This window comes from Anarhichas minor, unplaced genomic scaffold (assembly GCF_050575085.1).
Source record: "Anarhichas minor isolate MPS153535 unplaced genomic scaffold, ASM5057508v1 ptg000145l, whole genome shotgun sequence".
In the NCBI taxonomy this organism is placed as follows: Eukaryota; Metazoa; Chordata; class Actinopteri; order Perciformes; family Anarhichadidae; genus Anarhichas; species Anarhichas minor.
The window spans coordinates 192,427-208,480 of NW_027466591.1; the positions used below are offsets into that span (position 1 = coordinate 192,427).

General features: G+C 42.2%; 2 protein-coding genes across 3 annotated transcripts in view; both read left to right on the plus strand.

Moving 5' to 3' along the window:
- immp2l (inner mitochondrial membrane peptidase subunit 2) overlaps positions 1-7,076 on the plus strand; it is a 108,005-nt gene extending 100,929 nt beyond the window's left edge. The window contains exon 6 of the mRNA XM_076085241.1: positions 6,034-7,076. Coding sequence (XP_075941356.1) covers positions 6,034-6,126 — 93 coding nt within the window. The 3' untranslated portion in view covers positions 6,127-7,076. The remainder of the gene's footprint in view (positions 1-6,033) is intronic.
- A 6,769-nt stretch (positions 7,077-13,845) lies between these two features.
- pdcd2l (programmed cell death 2-like) lies at positions 13,846-15,980 on the plus strand. Of its 2 annotated transcripts, none has more exons than XM_076085236.1 (2): positions 13,846-14,370; positions 14,971-15,980. In XM_076085236.1, the coding sequence occupies exons 1-2, from the start codon at positions 13,890-13,892 to the stop codon at positions 15,585-15,587; spliced, it is 1,098 nt and encodes a 365-aa protein (XP_075941351.1). In that variant the 5' UTR covers positions 13,846-13,889; the 3' UTR covers positions 15,588-15,980. The 2 variants fall into 2 exon arrangements, with proteins under 2 accessions (XP_075941351.1, XP_075941352.1); XM_076085237.1 differs by having other exon boundaries at positions 14,974-15,980.
- The last annotated feature ends 74 nt before the right edge of the window (positions 15,981-16,054 follow it).

Sequence of the window (16,054 nt, forward strand, 5' to 3'; positions counted from 1 at the left end):
AGGATCTTCATCTTCATCGGTTCTTCATCGGTTCCCTTCATGCAGCAGAAAGAGCTGATTCTATGACAACATGATGGACGACCACAGGAGCTACAATGTTTAACATGAATCACTCGTCTCATTTGATTTCATAACTTCTTTCAGTCACGAGCTCGTCGAGCGTTCAGCTTCCTCTGTTTATTCAGGACGAGTCGACGCGTTAACGAGCTGGTTACAGCAGCTCTGTGAGTATTCATGTGTTCATAAGGTCTTCTCTATAGCAGAGAGGTGAAGACCCTCCGGACCTTATGTATTTATATGTAGATATGAAATGTGAACGTTAAATATGTTTAAATTGTGGCAGGAATTAAACAAATGATGTTTCTATTTAAACTCTATCTGACGTCAGAGAACAGACGCCTGATGAATCCACTCATTCATGGATTCATAAATCCTTTAGTGATGAAGTGGAAATGAGGTTTTATTCATAATTCATCATCAGACTTGTTGTCTCGCTGCATCCGTTAAATCTTCACACAGGAGATTTTTATTATTTATTTTATTTCTGTCAGAGCGATGAATTCTCACATAATGAGATCATAAATTCAAACCACATGTCAATATGACGTTCATGCTCAAGGACAAGCCTCCTCATTCTGATTCCCGTATTGCTGATGCGGCCGTTCTTCAGCGACGCATCATCTCCCTTCATCAATATGAACCTGACAGCCTTTAGTCTGCAGACTCTTCTAAAGCAACATATGATCGCTGCTCGTGTGTCAGAATGAATCAAACCAATCATCCACGGGGGGGGGGCGGGGGGGGGATTTATCCCCATATCAATGTCACGTGGTCATGCACTTTACAGCAGTTTGCCTCCATTACTGCCCTGCACCATTCTGCATCCCTAATGAAGTCTCTGAGCTGTCTCTAAACACTCCGCGGCTCATTTGACTGTTTGATTGCTCCTCTCGCAAACGCAATCTTGACCAGTTTGAAATGCAATTATGCTAATGGAGCTCCATGCGCGGGTCAGTCCTGTGAATAGCTGAGCCCGGAGCGCTGTGGGATGAACGTGTGGTATCCAGCACCCTGTAATAGATATTAAACAGAGTAGGAGAGCGATGTGAATTAACCTGCACTGGCCCGAGGTCGCCTGAGGCGACCTCGGGAGGAAGCAGCAGCAACTCGATGCTTCGTCCGACTACGAGTCAAAGCTGCTGATGTCAGAAGCACTTTGTCTTAACGTTTCTAAATTAGAAAGAAGTTGACGTCAACCAAATTGCAAACACACATATTTTGCAACCCGATCTGATGAGAAGGCCTATAAGTAGCGCAACATTTCCCAAACTTTTCCTTTGTGTCGAAACACATGTTAGCCGTCTCACACGTCATTTATAAGCAACTTTCCATCTTTTATGCCACAGGGTTGATGTCGTGAAACAGCTGTTTAGACAACAACAAAACAACGGTTAACCGCGGCGGGTTAGGTTCAGGAAGAACATCACGGTGGGCCGAAGATAACTTTGTGAACTAAGTAAAATACATCAACAACGTAACATAAGTATATAAAACAACACGACTTCCAAAAGAAAGCCAACAACACTTTGGGACACGAACACCGTTCTCCTGGTTGCAAGTCCCGTGTTTGTTTGACCCCGCCTCCTCACTGCCCCCCCCCCACCACAGGTCTCTGTCTCTGTTCTTCATAGCGGAGCCATCTACACCAAGAGACACTACGAAGTCATTCAAAATGTCCTCATGTGTGATTTCAGTTCATGTCCATGTGTGGTCCCTGCACTCACTGATGGCTGTGTTGATGTAGAACCGTGCGATCAGTGTAGCTGCTGAATGTTCCTGAATATCATTCATCGTCTACAATGCTGCTAACGTTAAACCGGAAGAACAGAGACGGATGCATTCCAACCGGAAAACAATTGGCAGCATGAAGTGACTTCTGTCCACAGACCTCGGTGTCAGGTCTAAAACCAGGAACCGTGCTGCACCTTTTAGACTCTATACCGACCTGAACCCCTCTGGTTCTGCTCGCTCCTCGCTCTCCAGAGGTCATTTCATAGCTTGTAAAACTTGACTTACATAAATGCAGAAGGTCAGAGGAAGAGAAGTCTTAATAAATCTCATCGGAAACAAAGGCTGCCTGACCTGAACCCGACCCGACACAAGTAACGGGAACAAAAGCTAACAAACAACCCAGCGTACGTGACGTCAGTGATGAATATAAAGATCTGCTGTATCTATATTTACCTCACAATAAGCCTCTACGGCTCTATCCTCTGCTCAGGTTCACCAGAGACCAATGTTAGCAAGCTGAGAAGACACCACCACATTTCAGATTGTAATCTATTGAAGAAGGGTAATCACATTACTGAAGTACTAATGCATCACTGATCACGAGCGTTGATCATCAGTAAGGATGAACTGTAGTTGAAGGAGGCAGCAACACGGCTGTTTCCATTTCATAACAGTGTTTTAAAATTGTTTTTTCTTTTGAAGTAAACAAATAAATGTGTGATTCATTCTGAACTTTATCCTGGTGGCTTCAGCGTTCTCGTCCCGGCTCTGTTCTCGGATGAGTAGCTCTGTGCAGTGACTCATTAGTTCAGAGTCAGGCTGAGGCCGAACACGCTGCATGTGTTTAAACGGCCGGATCACATGAGCTCAGCGAGGAGCCGCCGACCACCTCTCCCCGGTCTGAAGGGTGACACTGCTGCTGCTTTATAGTGCGGTGCTATGCCGTTACCTTCTTAATGGTAGCAATAATTGCTTAGCACTTAAGAAATGCTTAAAAAGCAAAAGCAACTTAACAAACCATCAGCTACAAGAAAGAGACGATTTCCACTCTCTACTAATTAAAGCCTATTATTCAGGCTGACACAGCAGATTTAAGAAGACCCTTAAATTACCAAAAACCGAAGCAAGATTACAACAATAAGTTATCACGAGGTGCAGAAAGTTTCTGTTCAGTTCTTAACGATTGAAGTTTTATAATTGTGTTTCCTCCAGCAGGTTTAGAAGACCCCGACTGGAAATGATTTAAAACATTTAGATCACTTCTTCTTCTCCTCGGCCTGCCTCGTCTTCAGCCTCAGTGCTTTCGCCCACGGAGAGTGAACGTGGTGGGTTCATGTGTGAGTTTGTGAGATAGTAAAACAAACAGGATGAGTGAGAGCTGCTCCAGCCTCACTTAACTTTACGTCATTCTGGTCTTTGTGCTGCTTCTGAAGATGTAGAATCCGTCTCAGTGGCCTTCACAGATATTCCACAATTCTTCTGTAAAGAAGACCCACCATCACGCCGCTTTAGCTTTTTATAACCTGATCTCACAAATATTTGTGAAATGACCACGACTTCTTAGCAGCGCATTTATGTGGTGGTTGTGTTGGCGCCAAAGAAACAATGCAAATGAAAGGTAGTTAGGATCCTTTTTCACGGTGGACACACACATTAAACGCATCCGTGTAAATATGCAACGTAGTGACGTAGTATCAACAGTGAGGAAGACTGCTTATAGTGAGCGGTAGGGGGAGTAGGACTTTCAACCAGGAGACCGATGTTCTTGTCTGAAAGTGTTGTTGAGTCGTTGTGAAGTTACATTCATGACGTTTTTCCAGTTTCTGATTTAAAGTCTGATTTTGCGATGCACCTTTTACACATTCTGAGTTCGCCCGAGAGATTTATCTAAATGAAACTCGTGGTATGTTTCCGGTACTCTATAAGTGTTGCCATGATTGTTCTAACGGTTGACTTTGGTCTAGTTTATTGCTGAGTCGCGTCGTTATGAAGTTTATTGGCCAATATCTTAAAAACTAAATAAGATATTTTCGAGCTTTGGCTAACTTTTGCTAACTTTCATCCGATAATGATTCACAGAAAATTTGGCAGCAATCAAACAAAAGCCAACCGTCTTCTTCCCAATTAGTCATAAACCGATGCTTTGTCGTGGCCTTAGCGTTACTTTACGTTAGATTAGCTTTGTGGTTTGGCTTGAAATTACTACACTTTCGATTCACCATCTTTTCCTAAACCTTCTAAATTGTTTCCTATGAAGACGGAAGTTTATTTTGAAAAGACTGTATTTATGTCACAAGCTTTCGTAGGAAAACGCACGAAAAATGAGGAGCGACTTGAGGATACGTTGCCTGTTGCCCACGCTGTGTTTCTTTTTGGATCTTCATACTACGTCATCACACTCCTGCAGCATTTCCTCTGAGTGTCTAACATCAACGCAAATGTGTTTAAACTGCATCAATGCTAAAGATACAGTAATAATGATGCCGAGGAGCGTGAAAAGCGTCGCTGTTTCACGGCCTCGAAATAAGAACGGGTTGCAAATGCCCGCGCAGGCAGCGTGCCACAGCTGAGTTAAGGAGGTCGAGAGGTTCCCACACCCGGCAGCAGCGGTGGGATGATGTAACCGAGTGTATCAGAGGGATGAAAGCGCCGCGTGGTGTCTGCGTGAGCTTCCGGCAGATCATGAGCTGCTGTACGTGCTGCTTTGATACGTTTCATCCCCGTGAGCTCCTCAGACGGCACCGCGGCCAATTCTCTCACTCCAGCGGATCGGCACGTCATGCTTCCGACAATGGAAAATAAAATTGGTTTGGAGAGATAACAACTGATGAGCTCTCCTTGAATAATGTCAAAGTTGGGTTGAAAAATCAAATATTTAGATTTAGAAGTTATGATAAAGTTTTATTTTTCCCAGCTGTGACAGAAGTTAAAGTTCATTATCTTCATATTTCACCGTCTGGTTGGAGAAAGCAAATGAAAGGGAGAATAAATGCTCCTCATTGGACATTAGAGCCTCTAGTAACAACATTAAGTATGAACATCCATGTTGAGTCAGGGTTCAGAGATCCATCTCTAACTACAGAAAGGCTTCTCACAGCCTTCATGAGCTATAGTATAATACTGCAGGCAGATAATGAAATACATATCTGAGCCTCATAATGACATACATTATGAGGCTCAGATATGTTTGGTGTTTGTTTCCTGAATGGGACAGTCGGACGTTGACAGGTGGGAAGTGATGTTTCCAGTTTGTACGCCGGTTCAGTCCTCTCCTCCTTCCTACTCACCATGAAACAGCTCTGATCACATTCAAGGTGTCGGTGAGCTGCTGTTGCCCTTGAGCAAACTGTCTGGGGAATAAAGAGAAGCCTCTTCCAGCCGAGTTACTCTCATTGATCTCCCCTCGCTGTGGGGAGGAGCGCCTCGGGGTCCTCTGACCTCCTCTCAACGCAGTCATGTGACTGACCTCCCCCCGTCTGTTGATGATTCATTAATGTGCGAGAGAAAGACCCCACACTGAAATGTCACAGTGGCTGCAGTCCAACGGTTTAATGCGGGATGAGAAGGACTTCCTGCCACTTAACTCTACAGCACTCACACCTCCGGCTCTGAAGAGTGAAGCCGTTCTCAAAGTCATGCTTTCAGCACATAAACCAACAGAGGGACAAAGGGGATCGAGCCGTTCTTCTGTCTTATTGTAGACAAAGTTAAAGTCTCCTTCTGTTCACATCTCAGTGTCCTTTCTATCGGATTTGTTTCTTTTTGTTTTGGAGCTTTGAATGTATTGTTGAGCCTTTTCCTCACACAGTGAGAGTGAATATAGAGATGAAAAGAATCTCGATTTCCTTGTTTCCACGCATGAAGCACAGCTGCTGAAGACTACGAGCACAATGCATTTGCTGATCTGCCTCCACCGCGGCTTTAAGGTTGATCTCTTCTAATAGGACAAGATGTTGGCTTCAGAAGCGCTCTGTCTTAATGTTTGTAGTCCGAGTAGCATCGACCAATCACGTCAACAGTCCTTGTGGCCGAAGTGTAATCTGGGAACCCAGCGTCTATCGTCTGATTATGATTCAGCTTTTTATTGCTTTAAAATCAGCTCGCAAACGAGCTTCTCGTGAAACTATCCGATTGTACACGTCGTCTCTGAACTCCAGTTCAAGTCTTGCCTCTTAGTTGCTGGACTTTAAAGAACAGGTCGTAGCCTGTTTGCAATGACTTCTGTACCCCATATTACCACAGGACCCCCAACAGGACCCCCAACAGGACCCCCAACAGGACCCTCGGGGACACGGGCGTCCACAAACTCATACAGACTGGATGGACAAACTATGACCCATCCAACAGCCCTGCAAGGGTGAAGAGCTGGTCCTCTGGTCCATGGGCGGGAAGATCTGAGAGGAAAAACACAACCATTTGTTAAAATATCTTTATTGCATTAACACATATTTACAAAGAATCACTCTACCCTTAACATATAATGGTAATGATAATAATTATCTTTTGTTTATAAATGTCTTACTGTGTAAACATTTCTCAAGCAGAATAAACTTTGCATCACGGAATCATTATCAGAACCCTTTCTGCATAACTGGATGTATTTATCACATGTTCTCTGTCTGCTCGTCCTCCGTCTTCATTATGGACTCTGATATCTACCATCAACTGACAAGAGACGCACACACACACACACACACACACACAGAGGAAGTGTGTTTAGCCCCGGGCCCCTCAGCCGAGCCCTCCAGAGGATGAAGAGGGATGAGGAAGAGGAGTAAAGCTGGAGGTCGCAGAGGAGGTGCAGATGAGAGAGCAGTTCAACAGTAAGCAGCACTTTGTAGGATTTGTTAGAAGTTTAAAAACGGGCTTTTACTGTCAGAGAGCAGAGTCTTCCTCATGTGAAGATGAATCTCTTGATTTACTGTTAAAGGGATTTGATGTATTTCATGCTGCTGTTTCTGTATTTCTGTTTTACTGGTTTTAATTTATTTTATGAGTTTGATGTTGTTTTTATTGGCTGCTCGATAGACAGAGCTCAGAGTCGGAGTATTGACCGAGAAGTACGAACATATTTTACTTCAGTAAAAGTAGCAATACCACAGTACACGAGTACTCCGTTATATGTAGCTGTATTTAAAATTGTACTTAAGCAAAAGTATTTGTATTTAATGATAGGTAGAGAAATGATGCAGCATAATATATATATTGTATTCTTGGATTGTAATGTTTGATTCATTCATGTGTTCATCTTTATTGTTGGATAAAGTCTTCATGGTTTAATGATATCAGTTATTTGTTGATGAGTAACAACGAACTAAAGTTATCAAATAAATGTTACGGAGTAAAAATTACAATATTTCCCTGTAAGATGTTGTAGAAGTATAAAGTAGCAGAAAATGGACATACTCATCTAAAGTACAAGTACCTCAAAAGAGTACTTAAAGCAGTAGTACTGTTGAGAACCAGGACTGAGAGGAGCAGACTGTCAGACCTGCTGCAGTAACATGAGAGGAGTCTGGAGCTCAGAGACACTACCACTTTAGTCCACAGGGGGCGACGGAACCAACACTACATGAAAGTTCCTCGTAGTAACTTTAAGTACAATACTTGAGTACATGTACTTGGTACATTCCACCACAGATAAAAAGACAAACTATTGTAAAGTGTTTTGGGTTGTTAGTGGACGAAGCTTTGTAGAAGTATTATCATTCTAATCAGAAGTACTACGGGTTGTAGGATGTTAAAATCTAGAGCTGCATAGAAATAGAAATATTTAAATTTATAATATTCTAAATGAATGATTCATATTAATCCTCGGGTAATAATAAACCCAGCTTGTCCACTAACTGACCCGGCTATTGACGGAGCGAACCTCTCAGCTGGGTGTCGACAGCATCAACACGTCGAGTCACCGGCAGCTGTTTCTCTCAAAAGCGAAGTCAACATGGCCGCCGCTCCTGCAGAGGCTCCTGGAACGCAGCAGAAACCAATTAAACAAAGAAAGACTCCATTGAGCAGCTCAGAGTCCTGCTGAGAGACAACACGCCGCTCGGTGCGGAGGCAGCATCGGGCCGACCCGGGCTATCTCCAGCACCGGGGGCAACAACAGGCAATCTGTGGAGGGTGATCGAGGGTAATTAACAGAAGTGTTGTGGGACACGTTTCATATCGTGTGTGTTTCCCTCGAGGCGACGCTCACTCTCACACTCTGCATCTGAACTTTAACCCCAGAGCTCCATGTTTAGAGTTCATCTCAAGCTGTAAATAAATGTACACGACTGCAAACAGACAAATAATGAGACAGACTTTCATTTTATTGCAAAGTATTTATGATTTTTTCATATTTTCTTGGGTTTTGCCTTCCAACTTTTATTTTGACTTTGTTTATTCCCCTGGTGTTGTTTTTAAACTTCAGACGTACTATCACTACTACTGAGATATACTATCACTACTGAGGCATATATAGTATTACTACTGAATATACGACTATACTGAGGTCTACAGTAGGACTACTATCTCTACTGAGTCACATTTCATATATTTATGTGTGTCTGTATATTTCTCCTTCATTGAGATACACATCTGTGTCTGTAATATAAAACAGTCAAATATTCTGTTCTCAAAGCAGCACAAACTGAAACACAGATGATTAATATTAACACGGAGGACAAACTTCACTCAAAAGTTACGCTGTGGATATTTTAATCCGTTGAGTCTTTAATTAAAGCTTAAAGAGAAGCTTTACTGTGTGAAGCAGAAGCTCTCACTCACAATACGCAGAGAACTGGGTCCGTGTTTAACAGCTGCAAGCAAACGTTCTGTGAAATGATCCCAAATGTATTCAGCGTGTATCTGTGCTGCTGCAGAGAACACTTCTGTCTGAAGGTCCTCAGTTTATCTTAATGACTTCAAACACTCGCAGGCCTTTACTCTGACCCTCGCTGCCCCCCCGTCAGGCTAAACTCACAGACAACAAACTGTGTTTCATGGACCGCTTCACATCTGAAGGTCCGGAGCGAAGACACCACATCTGCACTCTCCGGCTCGCCTCTAATCTCCCTGACTAACGCAGATCAAGGAGTCCACGACCCTCCACTTCCACCGTTTGTACCTCTGAAGTTTACCTGGAGTCTGATAAACCTGCAGAGATCTGGACTCGCTGGTCAGGGAAGGTTCCTCGTAGACTCGCGAGTGAGTGAGCATGAGTTCAAACCTGAAGCGTCCCACGACCTCAAACACTGATGTACCGTCAAACAGACGTCAGACGTTCAACTTACACACAAATACTGCTGCCACACAAATGTAGTAAAGAGTACAACATGTACCTCTGAGATGTAGTACAGTATAAAGTACAACATGTACCTCTGAGATGTAGTACAGCATAAAGTACAATATGTACCTCTGAGATGTAGTACAGCATAAAGTACAATATGTACCTCTGAGATGTAGTACAGTAAAAAGTACAATATGTACCTCTGAGATGTAGTACAGTATAAAGTACAATATGTACCTCTGAGATGTAGTACAGCATAAAGTACAATATGTACCTCTGAGATGTAGTACAGTATAAAGTACAATATGTACCTCTGAGATGTAGTACAGCATAAAGTACAATATGTACCTCTGAGATGTAGTACAGTAAAAAGTACAATATGTACCTCTGAGATGTAGTACAGTATAAGGTACAATATGTACCTCTGATATGTAGTACAGTATAAAGTACAATATGTACCTCTGAGATGTAGTACAGTATAAAGTACAATATGTACCTCTGAGATGTAGTACAGTATAAGGTACAATATGTACCTCTGATATGTAGTACAGTATAAAGTACAATATGTACCTCTGAGGTGTAGTACAGCATAAAGTACAATATGTACCTCTGAGATGTAGTACAGCATAAAGTACAATATGTACCTCTGATATGTAGTACAGTATAAGGTACAATATGTACCTCTGAGATGTAGTACAGTATAAGGTACAATATGTACCTCTGATATGTAGTACAGTATAAAGTACAATATGTACCTCTGATATGTAGTACAGCATAAAGTACAATATGTACCTCTGAGATGTAGTACAGCATAAAGTACAATATGTACCTCTGATATGTAGTACAGTATAAAGTACAATATGTACCTCTGAGGTGTAGTACAGTATAAAGTACAATATGTACCTCTGATATGTAGTACAGTATAAAGTACAACATGTACCTCTGAGATGTAGTACAGCATAAAGTACAATATGTACCTCTGATATGTAGTACAGTATAAAGTACAATATGTACCTCTGAGGTGTAGTACAGCATAAAGTACAATATGTACCTCTGAGATGTAGTACAACATAAAGTACAATATGTACCTCTGATATGTAGTACAGCATAAAGTACAATATGTACCTCTGATATGTAGTACAGTATAAAGTACAATATGTACCTCTGAGGTGTAGTACAGCATAAAGTACAATATGTACCTCTGAGATGTAGTACAACATAAAGTACAATATGTACCTCTGAGATGTAGTACAGTATAAAGTACAATAGGTACCTCTGAGGTGTAGTACAGCATAAAGTACAATATGTACCTCTGAGATGTAGTACAACATAAAGTACTATATGTACCTCTGAGATGTAGTACAGTATAAAGTACAATATGTACCTCTGAGATGTAGTACAGTATAAAGTACAATATGTACCTCTGAGATGTAGTACAGTAAAAAGTACAATATGTACCTCTGAGATGTAGTACAGTATAAAGTACAACATGTACCTCTGAGATGTAGTACAGTAAAAAGTACAATATGTACCTCTGAGATGTAGTACAGTATAAAGTACAACATGTACCTCTGAGATGTAGTACAGTAAAAAGTACAATATGTACCTCTGAGATGTAGTACAGTATAAAGTACAATATGTACCTCTGAGATGTAGTACAGTAAAAAGTACTATATGTACCTCTGAGATGTAGTACAGCATAAAGTACAATATGTACCTCTGAGATGTAGTACAACATAAAGTACTATATGTACCTCTGAGATGTAGTACAGTATAAAGTACAATATGTACCTCTGAGATGTAGTACAGTATAAAGTACAATATGTACCTCTGAGATGTAGTACAGTATAAAGTACAACATGTACCTCTGAGATGTAGTACAGTAACAAGTACAATATGTACCTCTGAGATGTAGTACAGTAACAAGTACAATATGTACCTCAGGAGAAGTAGAAAGTAGCAAAACATGGAAATACTCAAGTAAAGTACAAGTACCATGAGTTCATACTCAGTTCAGTACTTGATATACTCCGTTACATTCCACTGGTTTTGTGTGTTAGTTGAAGTTAAATCTGATATAAAAGACATTTTGTTATAAACTTTCTGTGGTTCTTTGATTATTTGAGAGCTACAACAACAACAGAAAGATTCATTCCTTCTGAAAACATCTCTAATAATAATTACAGTAACTAGAAATCATAACGTGGAGTTGTCGCTTGTCTCATCACGCAGGAAACTACAGTGAAGTGTGACTGCCCCCTGCTGGCCGGAGGACGTTTACTCAACGATGGAAAACAAAGTGACACAAAACACAAATCTTTCTAATAAATGCAGAAAGTTGTTTGTGGTCCTTTTGTTGTTCAGACTACAATGAACATTCATTTAAACCAGATGTTGAATCATAAACTAATCAAATATAAACTAGAGTTTAATCTGTGATCCGTTTTCACTGTTTACATGTTGAACACAATCTCATCAGTCCGATCGGCTGCAGCGTCCAATCACATGACAGATGAACAGTGAGGGGCGTGTCGGCCGTTACATCCCAAATCTCTTAATTCTCATTTCCTCGATCCTCGCTTGAACCGGAAGTTGTTCTGCGCCGCCATATTGACGGCCATCCCAAAGCTCTAATGTAGCTCTGAGGATCGAGGATGGAGGAGGGAGGAGGGAGGAGGGACCTCTGAGGAGTATTGAGCTGAAAATGATCACAGATGTGTGAGAAATTAGCTTTTCTTTGGAATCTTTCTTGAGATCGGTCCCCAAACACAGAGAGCGTCGTCTCAGTTTTATTTGTATTGTTTTTGTCAGAGGTCGCCATCGTCGTCTGGTGACAAATGTGGAAGTGAAGGTTGGTTTTAAAGATGGAATAATGTTGTTTTGTGGTAACAAACTGACATTGATGAGTAGAGATTTGCTTCACAAAGAGATATAAATGGCATGTTTATTGTCCTGCACACATCTGTCTGTCTTCTGTCTTCTGACTTCAACTGTGATGTTCAGCAGCTGCATTACAGTCGGAGGTGTCGAGGCTTCCTTCCTTCAGAACAATTATATAAAATATAACAATTGAGTTTCTCTACAGTGAACGGTGCTTTCAAGGGAAAGAAGATAAAACGGTAAAGTCGGTTTATGGAAAACCATAAAAATAACAATACACAAGAATAAAACTAATATACAAACGTAATATTACGACAAATATCGAGAAATAAAGCAGTAAAAGGAGACGACACAGTGAATAAAAAGAAATAAAAAGTGAATTGCTCTGCAGGACAGCAGATCTATAAAAATGGATTTTGAGCGAAGATTTAAAAACAGAGTTTTCCAGCAGACATAAAAGTGCAGTGAAATGTTCGTTAATGTTCAGTAACTGTCAGATAGAACTGAGCAGGATGTTTATTGTGATGGATTATCATTCTGCAGAGCGACGTCACGTCTGTGAAGTGAGTTTAACAAAGACGGAACACAACAGCTGCATCAAATCTAAGAACTGATTCTCTCAGCATTGTTTTTACATATCTGCTACTTTTGTTAAGTGTTCATGTATTCGAACACTTAACGTGTCTAAGAGCCAATCAGCTCTTTGATCCAAAGACAGCCAGAAGTTTCCCATCATGCCCTGGGGTCACGCAGTCGGTGGAGAGCAAGGCCAAATCCCAACGTCCCCCCTCACGGACTTTGAGGCGCGCTCCCGCGAAGTCCGTGAGGGTTTAGTTCTGTCTGTCACATCATCGAGTGTTTGAGTCTCTCGCAGACATCTTGAGCCCTTTATGAACCCTTTCCGTAAGTCAGCATGGTATGCTGACTTAGCCTAAGGGAATTACCCACAAATCATTGCAATGTGACGTTAAACACGGGGTAACCAGTGGACGCATGGAGACGTAAAAAAAAAAGAAGGTAAACAAAGAGGACGGATCACGTGTGCTCAGCCTGTCATATTAAATTTACTCAGAAACATTAAGGGTTAAAGATGGAACAAAAAATAAACGATATAAAAGATATTTATTTATTTATTCATCAAATATTTGATTTTGTCATTGAAGCTGTTTTGATAAAAACGAGTAAATAGATTATAATAAGTTACCTCATCTAGTGAGGAAAGAGCCTGAAGACGTTCACATCAGGGAGTACAACGTATAAAACAAATACACACAGTTATACATCATATTTATGTTGTTTTCATGGTAATGTGATATGTTGCAGTAAAGTGCTGTCCCGTTCATATTCACACCATCTCAAGCCCTCACAGCCTCTCACACTCACCCACTCACCAGGTGACGTCAGTGAGTCCTTGAGGGTTCAGGGTTTGAGGGTTTAGGGGGGACATTGGGATTTGGCCAACTTTTCTCAATTTAGCTAAAAAATGTAATGAATTAAATCAGTACATTTCACATTTTACCACCGTGTTGCGTTTATATAGTCATTTATTATTTTGTATGTGTAACTAATAGCTTTTACTAAATTAACAGAAGCGTAAGTATACATATATATGTATATATATATATATATATATTTTTACATCTTAAACTGTCACCCAGCTGACGGTAATATTTTGGTAACGGACCACAGACGCATACTTTGACTTCCGGTCGGAACTTTTCTCAGTCTAGCTCACAAATTAAACGAATTAAATGAGTAAGTTTTACGTGTTCACCACCTTGTTGCATTTATAACGTGTTTTATGTGTAACCAAATTAACAGAAGCGTAAGTATATATCTTTCACATCTTAAAGTGCCACCCAGCTGACGGTGATATTTTGGTAACGGACCACAGACGCACACTTTGACTTCCGGTTTGAGTTTGTATTTCCAACATGTGAGAGAGATGGCGTCACGCGCTGAGGAGTTAACTCTGGTCGGTCTGTGTGACGTAGAGATCGACTCTAAACGTCACACGTGCTCGTTTCTGACCAACAAAGTCGGCGGTCTTCCGGACTGGTCTCCGGTCACCTCCCGCCGGTCTCCACGCTGCGGTCGCTGCGGAGCCCCGCTAGCTCACGTGGTGCAGGTGTACTGCCCTCTGGAGGCCTCGCGCTACCATCGAAACCTCCACGTGTTCGCGTGCACGGGAGCCGAGTGCAGCGGCAGGTCGGACTGTTGGAAGGTGCTCCGGTCTCAGCGTCTGGAGGAGGAGGCGGTAGGGCGGACATCCAGCAGACCTGACCCGGCTCAGGAGGCTCCTCCGTCGGCCACTGACTGGTGTGACACCGCTGATGACTGGGGGGTGATGGAGGAGGAGGGATGGGGAGGAGGTGTGAAGAAGGACAGACAGGTTCCTGAGGAGGCAGCAGCTCCTGAGACAGAGGGTGAGCAATATAAATACTTTATATATGTTAATAAAATAAACTTAAAGCTGCCTTCATATTCATATTGATGACCACAAACAGGCTGACAACACTAAAATGAGTCAGGCCGAAATGTCTGGAGGCACTTTGTACATCTGTAAAAAAAAATAAAGAACAATCAGAACCACGTAAACATCCAGAAAGTACTTTTACTTCAATACAGTTTTGAGGTACTTTTCTAGAGTATTTCATCTATTCCTATGGAATTAATATTGTTTACAATTAACATTTATTGAAGTTATATTTATTTCTATTTTTTAGTTGTTTACAATAAACTCCTGACTTGTTAAAGAGATGTTGTTCATTGGTGCTTTTTAACATATATACACAATATATATTAATATAAATATATATATATATATATACACACATTATTCCCTTTTTATCTGTTTACATACTCGTCTTTATAGTAGACGTAAAATTAAAATGAAAAGTTCTGTTAAATAACAGAATGAGTCACAGTGTCTGAGCTCACTGTGTAGTTTAATAACGTGAATGAGCATCTTACCCGTCAGGTGAACTTCTTTTTGGTCATTTTGACTCGTTTATTTTTCCCCTCAGCAGCCGGTGAGGTCGACGTCAGCAGCCAGCTTCAGGATCTCCGTCTGGTGGACTCCCAGGAAGAGGAGGAGGTGCCCGTCCTCCGGGCGTTCTTCATCAGCGTGGTGGACGAGTCGGATCTGTGCGGAGAAGAAGACGACGACGACCTGCGGCACGCCCAGCGGCTGCTGAGGGAGTACGAGAGGAGGGAGGGCGTGGCAGTGGGAGAGCTGGAGGACGGGGGAGGAGGAGGAGGAGGGGAGGAGAAGTACGAGAAGACGAGAGCCAGACACGGAGACGCCGTCTTCTCCAGGTTCATGAAGAAGATCTCGCTCTGTCCTCAGCAGATCCTGCGCTACTGTCGCGGCGGGAGGCCGCTCTTCGTCTCCGAGCCGCCGGCCGACGTGGCGACGACGACGTGCGGCAACTGTGGAGGAACCAGGACCTTCGAGCTGCAGCTGATGCCGGCTCTGGTCAGTCTGCTGCGGAGGACGGACGGTGGTGGTGGTGGTGAGGCCGAGCTGGAGTTTGGGACGGTGCTGGTTTACACCTGTAGGAACAGCTGCTGGACATCAGGATCAGCTGTGGAGGAGTTCTGCTCTGTTCAGACGGACCCAGACCAGCAGCTCTTTAAATGATGGCGGTGAAGATGGTAGTTTCACTTCTGGTTCCTTTGAGGGGCCAAAGAGTCTCCACAGCGGCTGGAAGTCTTCGTGTGTTTGAAGACCTCATCGTGCAGCAGTGATGTCACAGTGTACTCCAGTACACTGTGACATCACTGCTGGGTGTGGTGGTTAAAGGAGCCGCAGAGAAACACTGATAAAGTTGCGCCTCAACGAGCAGATCAATGCTGAAGCTGCTGCTACAGATTCTCACTGGAATCATGACACATGTGGTGTTTTAACCAATATTCAGAGAAATAATAATCTTTAAAAACACAAACAGATCATTTTTTAAACAGCCTTTCTCGTGGATTGTGTCCCCTTTAAATGTTTGTTTTATAACAAAATAAAAACAGATTATTTAGTGTATTTATTGTGTTGAATGTTTGTCTCCGTGTGATTCAGAGCTGATTTACTCTTTAATCACATTCCTGCAGCTCGTT

What these genes read in the sequence shown, in the direction of transcription:
- pdcd2l (XM_076085236.1), top strand. Translation starts at nt 13,890, where the DNA reads ATGGCGTCACGCGCTGAGGAGTTAACTCTGGTCGGTCTGTGTGACGTA. An exon ending in AGCAGCTCCTGAGACAGAGG is followed by an intron (nt 14,371 to 14,970) that starts GTGAGCAATATA and finishes TTTTCCCCTCAG; the next exon opens with CAGCCGGTGAGGTCGACGTC.